At 43.9% G+C, this 15221-nt stretch overlaps 1 protein-coding gene across 2 annotated transcripts in view; it reads left to right on the forward strand.

The window, feature by feature from the left end:
* Positions 1-312: 312 nt before the first annotated feature.
* VWC2 (von Willebrand factor C domain containing 2) overlaps positions 313-15221 on the forward strand; it is a 56054-nt gene continuing 41145 nt past the window's right edge. Inside the window, exons 1-3 of one of the 2 annotated variants that reach the window (XM_071454719.1) lie at positions 313-681; positions 1824-2605; positions 9285-9414. In XM_071454719.1, coding sequence (XP_071310820.1) covers positions 1892-2605; positions 9285-9414 — 844 coding nt within the window. In that variant the 5' untranslated portion in view covers positions 313-681; positions 1824-1891. Of the gene's footprint in view, positions 682-821; positions 942-1823; positions 2606-9284; positions 9415-15221 lie in introns of those variants that run through there. The other variant, XM_071454725.1, reaches the window with a different exon arrangement.

Below are 15221 nucleotides of genomic sequence, written 5' to 3' on the forward strand. Positions count from 1 at the left end.
CTGAACAAACGCTGCTCAGCCGCCCCTGCCCGCGCCCGGGGCGGCTCCGCAGGTGTGCCCCGGCAGCGGGGCCGCGTCCCGCTCACCGTGGGGAGAGCGCCCAAAGCCGCACCGGGCTGCAGCTCGCAGCTCGCGTCCCGAACCGACGCCCCTAACACCGCCAAAAGTTTCAGTCGCCGGCGGGCGGGGCCGGCCCCCAGCGCGCCCGCCTTGCCCCGCTTCCCCGCCCGAGCGCCGCTCCGGGAGCGCGGCCGCGGCGGGGCCCTGCGGCAGAGCCGGGCTGCCCGCGCCCCGCACACCCTCCGGCGGCGGCAGGGGCGGGTAGGGCCGCTGCTCTGCCGCCCCCCGGCGGGCTCCGCGTCCCCGCCCTGCGCCCGCCCGCACCCGCGGCGTGGAGAGCGGCAGGGAGCGCGGCAGGGAGCGCCCCGTCCTGCCCGCCGGCCCCGGGGGCGCCCGGCCGCCATGTGAGAGCAGCGGGGCCCGCGGCGGAGCCCGTCCCCGGGGCGGCGGGGCCGCACCGGCTGCGGCCGCCGCGCCGCGCTGCGGGCTCGGCAGCTCTGCGGAGCCGAGCGGGCAGCAACAAGCCGCCCCGGCCGCCCGCGGCCCCGCCATGGGAGCCGGGCGCGGGCAGACCCGAGCCGGCCCGAGCCGCCGCCGGGGCTGAGCGCGGCGCCAGCGCAGGTACGGGGCTGGGAGGGAGGCACGGAGGCGTCGAGCCGGGCCACGGGGGAGCCGGACGGGCTGGGGAAGAGGCTGGCCCGGCTCCCTCACGGCTGCACTGGGAGGGGTCGGGCGGCGCTGCCCGGCCCTCCGGAAAGTTTGGGCGGGCGGCGCGGAGCCCCGGCTCCCTTGCAGCGGCCGGGCCGGGCCGGGCAGCGGTGCCTGGCGGGCGGAGCGCGGTGCCCCGCGATGCCATCGCCCAGGGCCGGCGAGGCGGGCGGGTAGGGAGAGAGAGAGAGGCTTTTAAATGGCTTTGGGGAGCGGTACCGCGGAGGTGGGGTCGTGCCGGGAGGCTGCAGCGGCATTGCTTGTCGTGGCCGGAGTAGTGTACGTATTTTGGTTTGGGGGTTGTGGTGTTTTTTTTTTTCCCCGATTTGGCGTGCAGTGTTTCAGGGAGAGGAGCCGGGAGCGCTGCCTAACTCCTGGAGGATGTGGGTTAAATGAACCTTGGCTGCGGAAACTCGGAGCGGCTCTACCTTGCCTTTCGAACACGGGCGAGGAAGAGTGTGATGTGTGATGGTTCGGGTAGTTCGGAAGGGAGGTAGTTTGTCTTTGCTCGCTTTAGTGTGCTTGGTTTTAGTTGTCTGTTACAGAGACGTGCTCGTTGGTAGGTATTTAAACAGAACCCAAACCAGCGTACTTCAGACTGAAAAAAAGGTTATTAAAAATCATCGTGTGTGCAGACAGTGACTAGCACTCAGCTGGGTAATTTCTGTTCCGGACCCTGCTAGATTTTGGGGAGCTTCATTTAATTCGTGGGGCGTCCGTCCTCATCACATGTTGTCATTTGAAAGTTAAAAATAACCCCCCAAGCGCGCTGAGTTTTGCCTGCACCTGCCTTTGCCAGTGCTGACTCCCCGGAGTTCTGCGCGGTGCTCTCTCGGAGCCGAAGACGCCCGGTCCGTGTCCAGAGCCCTGCTATTTATAAGAGTTGGCAGAGCGGGGGAGGAGGAGGAGGGATGCAGCAGCAGGCTGTTTGCCTTTTGCATAAACTACCGAGGCAGGTTGCATATTGTTTGAGATGTTGCATCGGTGGAGGCGAGGCGGGGTGCGGGGGGGAAGAAGTGCAGAAGCTGAAGTATTCCTAATCCTTCTTTTCCTAGGGAGTGTGGCTTTACGAAGCGCTTCCCTCCGATGTGAATGCAGTGTCCCCTGTGGGATGCAGTAGGTGATGCCCAGCTCTACTGCAATGGCAATTGGAGCTTTCTCTAGTTCTCTTCTCGTAACCTGCTGCCTCATGGTTGCCCTCTGTAGCTCCACCGTTCCCATACAAAAACTGGCCAAGGCTCAAGACAAACAGGAGATAAAAGCGAGCCAGGAAAAGAGAGATCACACGTCTGCAAGGGACAGCCAGACGGGTCCAGGGAAAATGAATGAGATCGGCAGGAGCGGGAGGGAGGAGGGTAGCAGGGACTGGAAGAGCAAAGGAAACAGGAACTACTCGAACAAGGAGTCTTGGACTAAGCAAAAGCAGGCTTGGAACAGCCAGGGGACAAGCAGTAAATCTGGGATCGTTCAAGTGCAAGAGCAAAGGGATGCTGCTCCTGAGGAACCTCAGGTGGCTGAAGATTCGTCTCTCCCAGCATCTGTTGCGAGCGTCACTCCCGAGCCCCCGGAGGAGTACGCCTATCCGGACTACCGCGGGAAGGGCTGCGTGGACGAGAGCGGCTTCGTCTATGCCATCGGGGAGAAGTTTGCGCCGGGCCCCTCCGCCTGCCCCTGCCTGTGCACTGAGGAGGGCCCGCTATGTATCCAGCCCGAGTGCCCCAGGCTCCACCCTCGCTGCATCCATGTGGACACCACGCAGTGCTGCCCGCAGTGCAAGGAGAGGAAGAACTACTGCGAGTTCCGAGGGAAAACCTACCAGACCCTAGAGGAGTTCATGGTAAGGAATGAAGCCAAAGGTCTTTTTGTGGGTTTTTCTCTTGTTGAAAGTGGTATTTTGGTCTTTAACTGTTTTCTCAGGGAGTGTTCTGTGTCTCTCCCTCCTCTTCACATCTTTGTGTTAATATTACTTCTGCAGTCCTGTAAAATCTTCCCCTTAAACATGACCTTTCTTGCTCTATGGCACTCTAATATTTTTAAGTGAGGGTGCTGATCTTTATTAATTCCTTTGGTATTTACAGTAAAAAATGCTACTTGGAAGGATGCTGCTCAGTGGTGTTATGGATTTTGTGAAAATTTTCAGCAATTTGTTTCTTTATTTAACTATTAACTGTTAAACTTCTGCCTTGCAGGGATCAAGCAGGGTTTTGTGGGCTGACTTCTATTCCTAGTAATCAGTTTGTGATGATCCCTTCTTTTGTAACAGTCATTTCTTTTTCATTATTAACTATTTAGGTAGTGTCGCCAAGATTGCATAATGTTTGCTTTCTGTGGATGACTATAGGCCTTCTTTTTAACAATAGCATAGTTTGCAGTCTTGATTGCAGTGATACCTAAAGAAAGGACTTGAAAAGCTTCATGTTCAGGGAAATCCTTTCAGACTAGGGTCTTTTTAGCATTATTGTGCAAGGTTGTTACCATTGAAAATGCAGGATGTTACAGTGCACTCAAAAGTTTTGGAGTTGGGGCCAGTTTTCTGGTTGTTTACCTTGTCTTTTTCCATTTAGTATTTTATTGTGGTTGAGACCTGTGAGCAGGCTCTAAGATTGGCTTGTGAAATTTCTTGTGAGTGACTGTTAGATACAGGGCTGTTCCAAAACCCATTTCTGAATACACTGGAGAATTTCATACTGAATATATCGAGGGGAGTATGAAATATTATTCAAGGTTCTGGAAGCTGAGGCCCTCTCAGGGTGGAGAAATAGAAAGTGAGTATTTGAAGGCTGAAAGTAAGTTGTCACCTTTGCTCTCTGGTATTTGCACGCTCCTGAAAACTTAGCTTTGGTTCATAATGTCTTTCCATGTTCTTCAGTTTAAGAGAAAATAAATAACAGAGCAGAACTACTTTCTCCATAATAAGAAAGAGCATTGTCATTTGCTCTCCTTAGGCAGTAATGCGCAGAGCACTGGTGAATTGCAAGGTATGGCAGAAAACATTGTATCATCCTCCCTATTTCCATGTAATCCTCAAAGGTTACATTCAACTTCAGGGTGAAGTTTTCTACTTCAGAGGGAGCAGCTACCGGAACAGCAGCTAGTTGGTGTGACCTTTTCAGAGATGGCTTTTGAGATCCTTTCTTTCCCAGTAAACTTAATTCTTGAGGAGTGACCAAAAGATGAAGCTTCTTCGCACCTTCTCCATAGGTCAGTGTTTTAAAGGCTTCTCCCTGCTTTTCATTCACACTCTTCTACGAAATTCTGTTTCTCAGCCTATTTCTGTAGTGGTGTTGTAGTAATGGCTGTAAAGCAATCCTAAAATACTGTGTTAAGTGTGTAGTAAGTGTAGAACCTTAATGTTCCCTGGTACATTTGAATAAGACTGACAGCCTTGGTAAAAATAGTGTTGAACAGTGACATTTATAGAAATGTTCTGAAAAGATTTTGGTTTTCAGCTTTCTTTTTAACTCCATTCAGCTTTTAGCCCTTGGCTTCAGATCTTCCTCTAAAGAAACATTACTGCTTTGCTTTACCTGGCTTTGGAAACACAAGTGAGAAGGGATGTCTGCTCAGTACAAACAAGGAAAGTTATTGATGCAATTAGGTGGTGGAGCAGCATCCTGATTATTTTCCTATGTGAGAACATTGTTTTTTAGTTGAGAGTCAGCATTGGTTCCAATATTTTGAGCACAAGCTGTAAGTGCAGCTCTTTGCCCATGCCACTGCAATCAGTGGAGTTGTCTGGCAACACAAGGTGCAGGTGTAGTCAGGTTGCTGCTGCTCAGTGGAAGCAATTGTGAAATGCAAGCAACTGCACAGTTTCAAAGGTGATTTTGTGAGTTTAAACTTCATAGTCTTAGGCTGACCATGCAATCTCTTGATTAAGGTCAGGGAAGGAGCTATAAATGGATAGTGACGTGATTTTTCTCTGTATCTGCTCCTACTATTTGTGGCAAGAGTACCAGACATGACTGAAGGAAGAAAAAGGTGACCTCCTAACATTTAAGTGACATTTTTTGTACAAACATTTATGTATAGATGTATAATTATGCATGCAAGTTTTTGAGTCTGCTTATATCAAATTCCTATATGGCTTGGCATGGCAAAGAATTGCCCTGACTGGAGCCAGAAGCTCAGTGCACCAGGGAATTTGAGGTTTGATGTGTTTCTTCTTTGATTTGCAGTCCGTCCTTCAGGCATTGCTTGTGTGTGCATGTATGCATGCATTTTTGTGTTTTCAAAAAGGACATGGATGTCAGCACAAAACACAGCTTGGGTATAGGGAAAGGATGAAGTCTCATAAAGCTGTTTCCATCATCAACACTCTGGTCACCTGTGGGTATTGTGGGGCAGAACAGCAGTGTGATCACAACATCTATATTAGTGGAACTGGTAGCAAAATCTTTATTTGGTGAAATGCAATGGGTATTAAAGTTCTGCACTGAAGCTGAAGGTTTCTAAAGCACATGGTCCAAATCTTCCAAATAAAATTTGAAAATTATGGCTGATGTATAAAGTCTTAAGAGAATGAGGAATTATCTTCAGTAGTGCAATGTTTTGGAAAAGACCTGTAATTCTGAAAGCTGTTGCTTTGTGTCTTCTAGAATTTCCTTGCTACCACAAGTGGTATTTGTTTTGTGGGTAAGTTACTTGGAAATCTGGAAGTCAACAAACCCAAATGAGTTTTAAAAGATCAGTGGTATTTTGAAGGCACAGAGGAGTAAAAGCATGGCTGCTGTGTTTATTATTATCAGTGTAACCCCATTCATGTTCTCCTGGGTTGTGTCAGTGGCAAGAAAATATTAGTAAAAATTCCAGCATGAAAGAAAAGAAATTTGGGATTACGACAGGTTTTCTTTTTTTCAATTTAGAAGTTCTCAAGGCTTAAGGAACCAAATGTAGATTGTATATCTGTTATGAATCCAGCTTTTTGTTGGTTTTGTTTTGATGTCTTTTTGGTTTGTAATAAAGTTGGACATTTGGTAGGGGAAAGCTCAAATTACTTTGGACTGCAAATGATTCGTCACTTCTTAATTATGACAATTTACATTAAGCTGCTGGATAGACCTACTACCCTTACTAAGCTACAGCTGTCTTCACACCCCACTAGTGGAAAATGTAGCAGTTTACAAGCAAGCAGTTTGCACATTAGTTCATTTCCTCTTTTACAGTGCCTGCAACTCCTATACCTCTGCTCATAAACTTCCCTTTAAACAATTCTAAAGAGCTAGGGTTTTTTTTACCATCTGTAGTCTATTTTCTACAGGTTTTATGGCTGCCTGGTGAATACACAAGACTTCTGTTGCCTCTTGTTGTCTTCCTGCAGTTCTTTCATAGGTAGAACTGCTGCTACTACAGAGTTAACAGCTTCGTCTGTAGACCATGGAGATGTGGTATCATTAGTTGTCAGAGAGAGATTGATATTATTTCTAGTCCAGCCTGGTTATGTCAGAAGTGCTGAGTGTGAGTGCTGCTGGTCTGGTCATTCCCCACAGGAACAGGTGGGATGCTCCTTGCAACGACTGCCACTGGGAACTGCGCTGCAGGGAATGCGCTTGCTCTGCATGAGTACAGAGGGGAAATGAAGGACCAAATGTGTCTTTTCATTCTGATTTATTTAGCTGCTGTTACATACAGGGACTGTCTTATTGTCTCTCTCTCTCTAGTGATAATTATGTCTCCAAGTATTAAGCTGCCATTAAGGTGCAGAAAGTGGGGGTTTTCTACAGTTCCTGCTGTATCCTGATGATCAGTAAAAAGCAATGTGTTTAGTCCAAGGATGAACAGATAATGGCTAACACTGATACCATTTTAGCAGCCACTATGGTTTACTTGCATGCCCGAAAAGAGCTTTGTAGAATAACCTCATGGAGACCCTCCTTCCCACTGCCATTACTTGGGTTGGTGGGTTGTACAGATGACAGTACTTACCAAGAGTGTACTGTAAGTATTCCTCTGAAATCCTATGATCTATTACACTTGAAGTGTCTTCATTATTGCAGTATCACATTAACAGTGCACTCTTCACAAAATATGTAGTCTTCAGGTGTGTATGCTATATAGGACAGAAATGTGTATCATGAATCATCATTATTAGATAAGAATTAGACCAGTTTTGTTTCTCAACCAATAGTAAATTGCTTATTTTTTCTGAGAATTTCAGCCTTTGTCAAATTTGGAAATCTAGTAAACCTATATAATAAGAACATGCTTGAATTTTACAGAGGAGAGATTTTAGGAATAACATCTGTGTGTTGCCTTGTTTCCTGATTGTCATCAGATACTCTAGTTTTTACACCACTTCCGATATTGAATGACACAGCTACTAAGGAGTGTCCTGGACTAAGGAATGTCTGTTGTGGTAGCTACTGATCTCATTCAGCTTTGATAGTTGGCAAATTTGCATCTTTTCCAAGTCATGGCAAAAAGTGTCAAATTTGATTGAAAGCTGTAGGTTTGCCTTGTTGATCCTGATCCTTGGAACTGAGTGCTGGTGTTTTTTTTCAAGTAGGATTATATATTGTATGATATTTTTATATTAAAAATAATATTTTAAAAATAAATCCTCCTTAAAACCCATATTTTTATAATTTAGTAAGTTTTGTTTCTAGATATAACTCTAGAAGGAGGGATTCTTCTTATTGAGTTAATACTTAGGAGCTCAGGTTTGCTGACAGTCAAAACTTCACCTGTGGTTCAAGTGATAACTCGAAATACCTGAGCCTTTCAACTCTGAGCATTGGATCAGAAACCTCCTCATCTGCTGACACTCCAGCTCTGGAACTGAATGTGACAGTTTAAAAAGGATTACAGGACAAAGTTGTCCTAAAGTCTGCAATAAAGATCTTCTGCACTGGACTATCAGCCTCCGTGTGGGATTTCCTAAACATATGCATGGTGTTATCCTTGGTAGAGTGTAAAGCAAAGAGAAAATGCAAAGTGAGTAGCCAGCAAAGGAAACCTGAAATAAATAATAGTAATAAAAGCAGAAAGCAAGAGACAGCAGGAGACCCTATTTAGGCTTTCTTAGCATTGGGAAGGGCGTGAAAGATATCTGAGTACATAAGCGAATAACAGCCTTGGCAGGTGGGAAGGGAAGTAGCAAAGCATGAATGAGCATTTAGTTGGAGATGATGCTTTGCAAGCATCAGCATGTTTGAACTTTGGAAGTGAGAAGGATGTGAGAGGCAAGCAAGCAGAGAATGGATTTGAGGAAAAAATGTGATAGGCTGCCTGAAAAATAGGGAGAAGAAGCAGATGATCTGCAAGTTAGACATCTGGGTGATTCTTCAAGGCGAATAATTATTTTCTTCTTTAGATTTTATTTTTTCTTCTCTTATTGGAGAAGTGAAATGGGGGATTGTCTGCATCAGCTGGAATCTGGAATGAAAAACAGTCCATAAAAAGAACAACCTCCTCCTTAAGTAAATCAGTAATCTGCACAGATTTTAGATTTAGAGGATCACTAATAATAACGTTCAGCTGCATTTTCATCCTGTGTTCTGAGCATGGGTACCCATGTGGTTTTTTGGAGTGCAGTAATGAGATTTACAGTATAGCATTTATTGCTCTTCAAATCCTTGCTTCCCTCTATCTTGTGTGGTATGAGGATATCAGCAATGCAGGTGAGATGTGTCTGGTCAGGAATGGTGAGGAGGACAGCTGGAATTGTACATTTGGCAAATGCAGACATTTCAAAGTCCATTTTTTACTAAAGAGAGTCTTGCTACTCTTTTGTTGGGAATTAATTTCTTTGAAGCAGGTCTTTCAAGTAAGTATCTCATGGTATTCCTATTCTGTAAGAGTTCTTCAAACACAGTAACATTTCATTAGGTATAAAGGATTACCTGTATTTTCCTTCACCCCTTTCTTTGAATTTCAACTTTCTTTCAGAAAGTTACAAGTATTAGAAGAATTGTCCAAAAACAATTAACCTATGGGAAATACCTGAATTCAAAAAAATGGGATTTTTTTCCTGACTTCTCTTTGAAAAATATAATTTTCAATAAAATGTAACTTCCTGCTACCAAAATACTTTCAAACCTAAAAAAATTTACAGTAAGGACTACCATTACAAGAAGTCTCAAACTTCATTTAGCAAAACTTTTCTTGTTAAAATAAACTTTTTCTCTAAATTATTTTTGAATCTCTAATAGAACTGAACTAGATTATGAACTTAATTTTCAGGAAATTCATTAGAAATTCAGTAGGGTAATTTTTGTTTATTTTGTGTTAAAAGTCTTCACTGTTGTTGTTTTCAACATCCCTCTGACTTTCCCATTTGGTGTGTAGGTTCAGAGAAAAACCTGTTTTGTTTTGGTATCTTTTCCTGCTGTGGTTCTATAATCTTGAAGGAGCCCAGTCTTGCTCTCTGCATTATTTAGGCCACAAAACCCATTTGTTTTAGAGTGGGGAGGGAAAAAGACGTGAAGGAAAGAACATTGCAGATGAGAGGGGAGCACTGCACACTCCAGGAGGGCATTAAGTGGAAGAGCTAAAGGGTGCCTGGGTTTGTGTTTCAGGTTTCTCCGTGTGAGAGGTGTCGCTGTGAGGGCAATGGCGAAGTGCTGTGCACGGTGTCAGCCTGTCCCCAGACCGAGTGCGTGGATCCCGTGTACGAGCCTGACCAGTGCTGCCCCATCTGCAAAAATGGTGAGTGGTGCCTGCAAAGCCAGGAGGAGGCCTCTGCCAGAGAGATCCATGGTGCCCTGTTCTGCTTTTGAAAAATTATTTAGATACTTGTCTTTTTCCTCGAATGGAGATGGAGTTGTTCATGGACGGTGTAATCCTGTTGTGAGGAATCAGATCTCCCTTGATTGTGGTGGACTCAATTATGACCTACATGGATGTTAGTATCAGCTATTGGTGTATCTCTTGTGGATATAAGTTGCATGAACTCATTGTGGTTATGTTTTATCTAGGTACACAAAATGGTACTCAGACTCTTCATATTATCCACCTTTCAACATGAGCAGGAAAAGCTACTTTTGTTCTCCATTCATATTTGTTTCCCTTTCAGATATTCTTCTCCTTTTCTTCTTTTTTTTTTCCTTAAGGCAAATCAAACATACCTTATTGAGTTCATCTAATTTTCATAACTAAACGAATTAAACTCCCAAGTTTAATTGAATATTTTTTGTAACTAAATTAGACAGAAAGTCTCTCTACTCCCAGCAAGAGCTTGTATTAGATCAAAGTCTTAGTATATTTAGGCGAAAGAAATTACATGACATACTAGCTCATCACTTATAAAGAAGAAATGATAATTTATTAATAGAAATGAAAGCTGCAAAATCTCAAATGAAATTATATTTAAAATTAAAAATGACATTTAAAAATACTCAGATAATGTGCACACATCTATTATTTCTCTTGAATAGGTAGGTTTCATTACATTAGCTAAAACAAACTGCTTAAAATTGTGGGAAAGTTGGGGGAGGAGAGAGTGTACAGCATATGGTTTTCACAAATTCAACAGTAGATGATAAGAGATTGTTAATTGCATTGGAGGAGTTTCATTTGTATGGATATAAAAGTAATTGCTTCATATTCCTTAATTGGTTGTTACAACCCTGAAGGAATTTATTCTCGGCTGTAGAGCTTAAGGGCACTCTTGTTTCTGGAGATGAGGACAGGCATTTTTCAAGGCATTTAGGGACAGTTCCTAAGAAAGTCTGAATTTGGAAGCTGGTGATGTCATAGCTAGCTAGCTAGTCCAAAGGATCCTTCAGCACTTGTTTGATGGCAAGAATGTTGCTGACATTGTGCGTGACATGCTCTGCTGCGGTTCCCCAGGTCAAAGTGACTTTAGCTGACAAAAGGTCTGTTTTCAATATCAGGGATGGAGTTACAAGCAGAATGTGTTAAGACTCTGTAGTCTTTCTCACTGAGCTTGTCCAGTGGTCTTAACGGTGTTTGTAGCTGGGTTGACTGTCCATCAGACATTGACACATCTGAATGTGTTCCTCCACACATTCTCCCACAAGCAGCAATGTAATGCACAGTAGTGGCAATCTCCCATTGATGGCTCTCTTTTGGATTAAGGTGGTGTGGCAGTGCAGGGCTTGGCTTGGCTGTTCACACAGATTCCCTGACACTTTTCCCAGAAATGAGCAAAAGTTACCAAAATCTGTACATGAAACATGTACACTTTTGTTGTGAGGAAGCTGCCTTTTCAGAGCTGTTAAAAGGTGTATTACCTGAGTTCTACCAACAAGAAAAGGATGATCTTGTCCTTAGCCTCTGAATCCCCAATATTACTTGTGTATTTCTCCCATATAACTGTGAGCTGGCATCTCTGACCCAGTTTCAGACCAAGGTGACCACTGCTGCCTGTTTCTACTCAGCTGTACTGTCACTTCTCTGCATGTCAGAGAACCAGCAGTGGCTTTCCTTGTTAGCTTTTAGATGAAGAAGAAAACCATTAGCAATAACAAGACCAAGATAGCTCAGAAGCAGCTCAGCTTTTCTGGATCAGCAGTTTCAGTGTAATACCACAAAGAAACTTCTGAGGAATCATCTCCACTGGGGGAGTGCATTTAAAAAAAAAAAAAAGGACTGTTTGCTTTTCGAGCTTGAAGTGTGGTACACGTGCAGCTCTCTAGGAACTTCAGTGAATTGCTCAATGTTTTTAATTAGATTGGAGCAAAAACCTACTGAGCAGGAAAACCTAGCCTGCCTCATCCTCTCATTTTCAAGCCTGCTGGAACAAATGTGCTGTGAATGTGGGTTGGAGAAACAATCATTGTGTTGTGCTTCAGGGTTGATTGTTACAGCAATGACATCAATGACATCATGTTAGAGACACAAAAGGGCTCTGGGTGATGTACGGGGAGCTCAGCCATTTAACCTGAGTGATGGGAAAGGTGGAGCCATAGGAAGCATCCAAGTGAGGTAACTGCCGTCATGATCTGCAGTAGAGCAAGAAGGGGTGGGAGGTGAAATTTGGATTCTCTACTTTACTAGCATTGGTATATGCTTTACTAGCATTTGGATTCTTTACATTTACTAGCACTGTAACACTAGCATTTACTAGCAGTGTTGAAAATGCACACAAATCAAACCGATTTCCCTCCCTTTTCTGCCACTTCTTAACATATAACCCCTTCCCAGCTTGCCTGGTGGAAGCTTGCTGGCAGTGACCCAACACTGAGAGCTGAGTGACTACCTCTGTCACTGGTAAGAACATACACAAATGCCCAATTGAGGAGTATGGAGGAGATCCAGTGAAAGCCTGTGATTATTAGAAATTAATGAATTCAGTATATTGACAGGTGTGAGATCCTGTGCCTTATCCCTTGTAGGAAGGCAGGTATGTAGTTGTCTTCTCTATTTTCACAAGTTTGCTGGCAGCCCTTACAAGGAGGGGTGGATGTGTAACTGCACATTGGGCTTACACAACTGCACATGTGGTGGTACAGATTTGCTTTGGATATAAGCAGTGGTGAATGGAAGACTTGTGGAATTAAAGAGTAGTTGTATGTGTAGTATTTAATAATATTCTATATCACATCCCGACTTTCAAGAAGAAACCTGGATACTTCCATAGCTGAAGATAGTACTTCTTCGTGAGCAGGGACAGGGAGTGCTTTAAAAGAACATTTGCTCTGAAAAGTAGTATATAGAAGAGACAAATGATAACACCTCACTGAGATCTTTGGATTAGGGGAATTTTCCTTCTTTTTATGCCTCAAGTCCCTGCAACTGCGGGAGCTGTTTTGTGTTTATCTTACATAAATGTCCTGAAAGGAAACAGTGTGAGGACAGAAGGGGATGGAAGAGAGGCTTCCTTCTCATGTGGATTACATGTTAAGCTTTACCATCAGCACCAGCCACAAGAAAAAATCCAGAAAGTTAAATCTGACTTCAGAAAGTTACATTAAGTAACAGGTGCCCAGTTCAGATCTCCATCGTGCTATAGAATATTAGCATTGTGGTTACTTTTGTGGAAGACATCCCTGTTCACAGTGATATCAATAACCTTAGATTCAGGTACAGAAATTTCTACAGTTTGTGCAGAGTTAAGGGTAAAGATAATGGGCATACAGTCACTCTTTCATTGGGAAAAGTCTGAGTACTGATGCATTTGGGGGTAACACTGGTAGTGAATTGTCTTTCTCTAGATTACCTTGGCTGTGTGTTCTGCTTGTATTCCCAGCATTAGAGCCCTAGTAGACATACACAGCTGAGTTCTGCTTGGCCTAAGCCTGCAGCCATGGAGCAGCTGATGGAGTCAAGGGTGGCCCTGATCCTGACGGTGTGCTTGCAGGAAGATGAGATTAAACCCATAACCCATGCGGAGCCTGAGGGGGAATCATGGTTGCTAGACCAAAAAACATTTTGATCTAAGGTCCCCAAGAGATTTTTATTTCATTATATGGCTGAAAGATTGCCCCAGATAAAATGAAATGGATCCTGTTGCCCTCCTAGCATTCATCTATCCGTGTGTCAGTGTTGTTTCTCTGTCTACAGCAGGGAGAGCTGAGCTTCTCCTTTTGGCAAAGGCTCATAGCTGTACAGTTGAAAATAAAAACATTGATGCCTGGAGGGTCAAGTGTGTTCTCAGGGCTGTAACATTTGCAGGAGATGTCTATTCTTACTGGTTGTGCAATAGGGAGACTTCACTGATTGCAGTCCTTTCAGGTGCCTTAGGTCATTTCAGGACCTAATTTGATATTTGTGTTCATAGTTACAGTTGAAATACATGCATCATTTGGTTGAAATGCTTGCTGCTAGTGAGGTGCAGGTGTAATGTGCTATGGCTAGGGAGGGTGTGTGGTGATGGTTTTGTATCCCTGTGCTGAGGCTGACTCATTGAAACTTGCTTTAGTACCTTTCCATACAATTGCAGTGTTTAGGCCCAAGGTGACTTAAAAGTGCTTCTGAATGGCAAGTGGGGACCTCCATCTGAGAGAAGGAGCTCTCAAGGGAGCAAAACCCTGGTAATGGCTGGCAGAGCTATTGTCTCCTTTTGCTACTGTTGGTAAAACAGGGCTTTGTCTCACCTCAGGACTCAGGTCTGTTAAACAATGGTGCTGGTTGATGCAATACTGATGTCATATCTCTAAGATCCAGGTGGAGAGAGGCTACTTTGGGCTGAGAGACCTATCTGGCCATAAGAAAGAGGAGGATGTTTATTCTGGGCCCATGAAGGGAACTTGCACCTTGGCAGCTCTCATGTGAGCTGGCTGTTTGCTCTGCCCTGCAGCCCCATCTTTGCTCAAGGACCATGGTGAATCTGACCTGTAAAATTTAATGTCCTTCTGCAGTGTGTTTAAATAAAATATGATATGACCTTGACCATAAATGCCTTAATCTCAGCAATGAAGAAAGTATCATCATGCTGGTGTCCAAGCAGAGGTCAAGGCAGGACTATTGCAAACATCCGGAATGTAACTGCTGTAAAATTTAAGTAATCCATGCTTTTGATTGTCCTCCCTTCCTTTTTCTATTGTCACTTTAAATACCTTTTTCAGTCATGCTTTGGCAGCTAATTTATATATAGCAAATGAGATCCAGAAGTTTTATTGCCTGAGAGTGGATTCTTCAGTCTACATTATAAGAGGGAGATCAAATCAGGTGGTTATGGTGGCCTCTTCTAGATGTAAGATATAGGTACCATAAAATGATTGTAAGTTCTAGTTGATAATATTGGAACAGTATTTAATTTTTTTTTTTTAAATAGGATGTATGTTAAAAAGTAATAACCTAATGAACAAGAAATAATTTAAAACTAATCCCAGTTCTGCCCAGACAGTATGCACCAATGTGATTTGTTCCCTTCTAACTTGTTGCATTTGAATGCTTGTGTATGCAGGGTAACATTTGCTCCACGTTTCTGTGTGCACGAATCGCTTAGCAAAAACTTCTGCATGGACTCTCCACTTCAATAGAGTGTTATTTCACAAATGATTTATAATATGGGACTCCTAACCAAGAAATATTAATGTTCTGGGGGAATGAATGTTTCAGGGAGAAAAAAACATTATTTAAGTTGCATGAACAGCTGTATCTGATTAAAATTGCCTAGAGATTATGCAGGTAGGTTTAAAAACTGTAGCAGATATTTCGGCGGCCATGTATTGAAAACAGCAGCCTTGTTTCTTTTAGTCTGCATTGGGTGTTTAAATTTGGCTTCCAAATCTGGTAGGTGAAGTTGGTAAACTAGTTGCAGTAGTTTTTACTCTTGGTTTCTGCTGTTGATGAAGTTGAGAGGAGGTTTGGTCTGTATTGTCTTAATTCAAGGAATTCCTTTAAACTCATTTCATCTCTTCACTCACTTTTTCTCTCCACTGTGGGAAAGTTGGTGGCTGCATAGGCCATGTGTGCTTCTTGTGCCATATTTTAGATCCAAAGGTCTTTAAATGCACATGGATCAGCACTGCAAAGTGGGCTGAACAAAACCTTATGCCAAAACCACAGAGGCCTTGTTGTTTCCAGTTCACATCCATGTGCATGCC

This window comes from Agelaius tricolor, unplaced genomic scaffold (assembly GCF_023055355.1).
Source record: "Agelaius tricolor isolate 1412-34295 unplaced genomic scaffold, bAgeTri1.0.p SCAF_2, whole genome shotgun sequence".
Classification (NCBI taxonomy): domain Eukaryota; kingdom Metazoa; phylum Chordata; class Aves; order Passeriformes; family Icteridae; genus Agelaius; species Agelaius tricolor.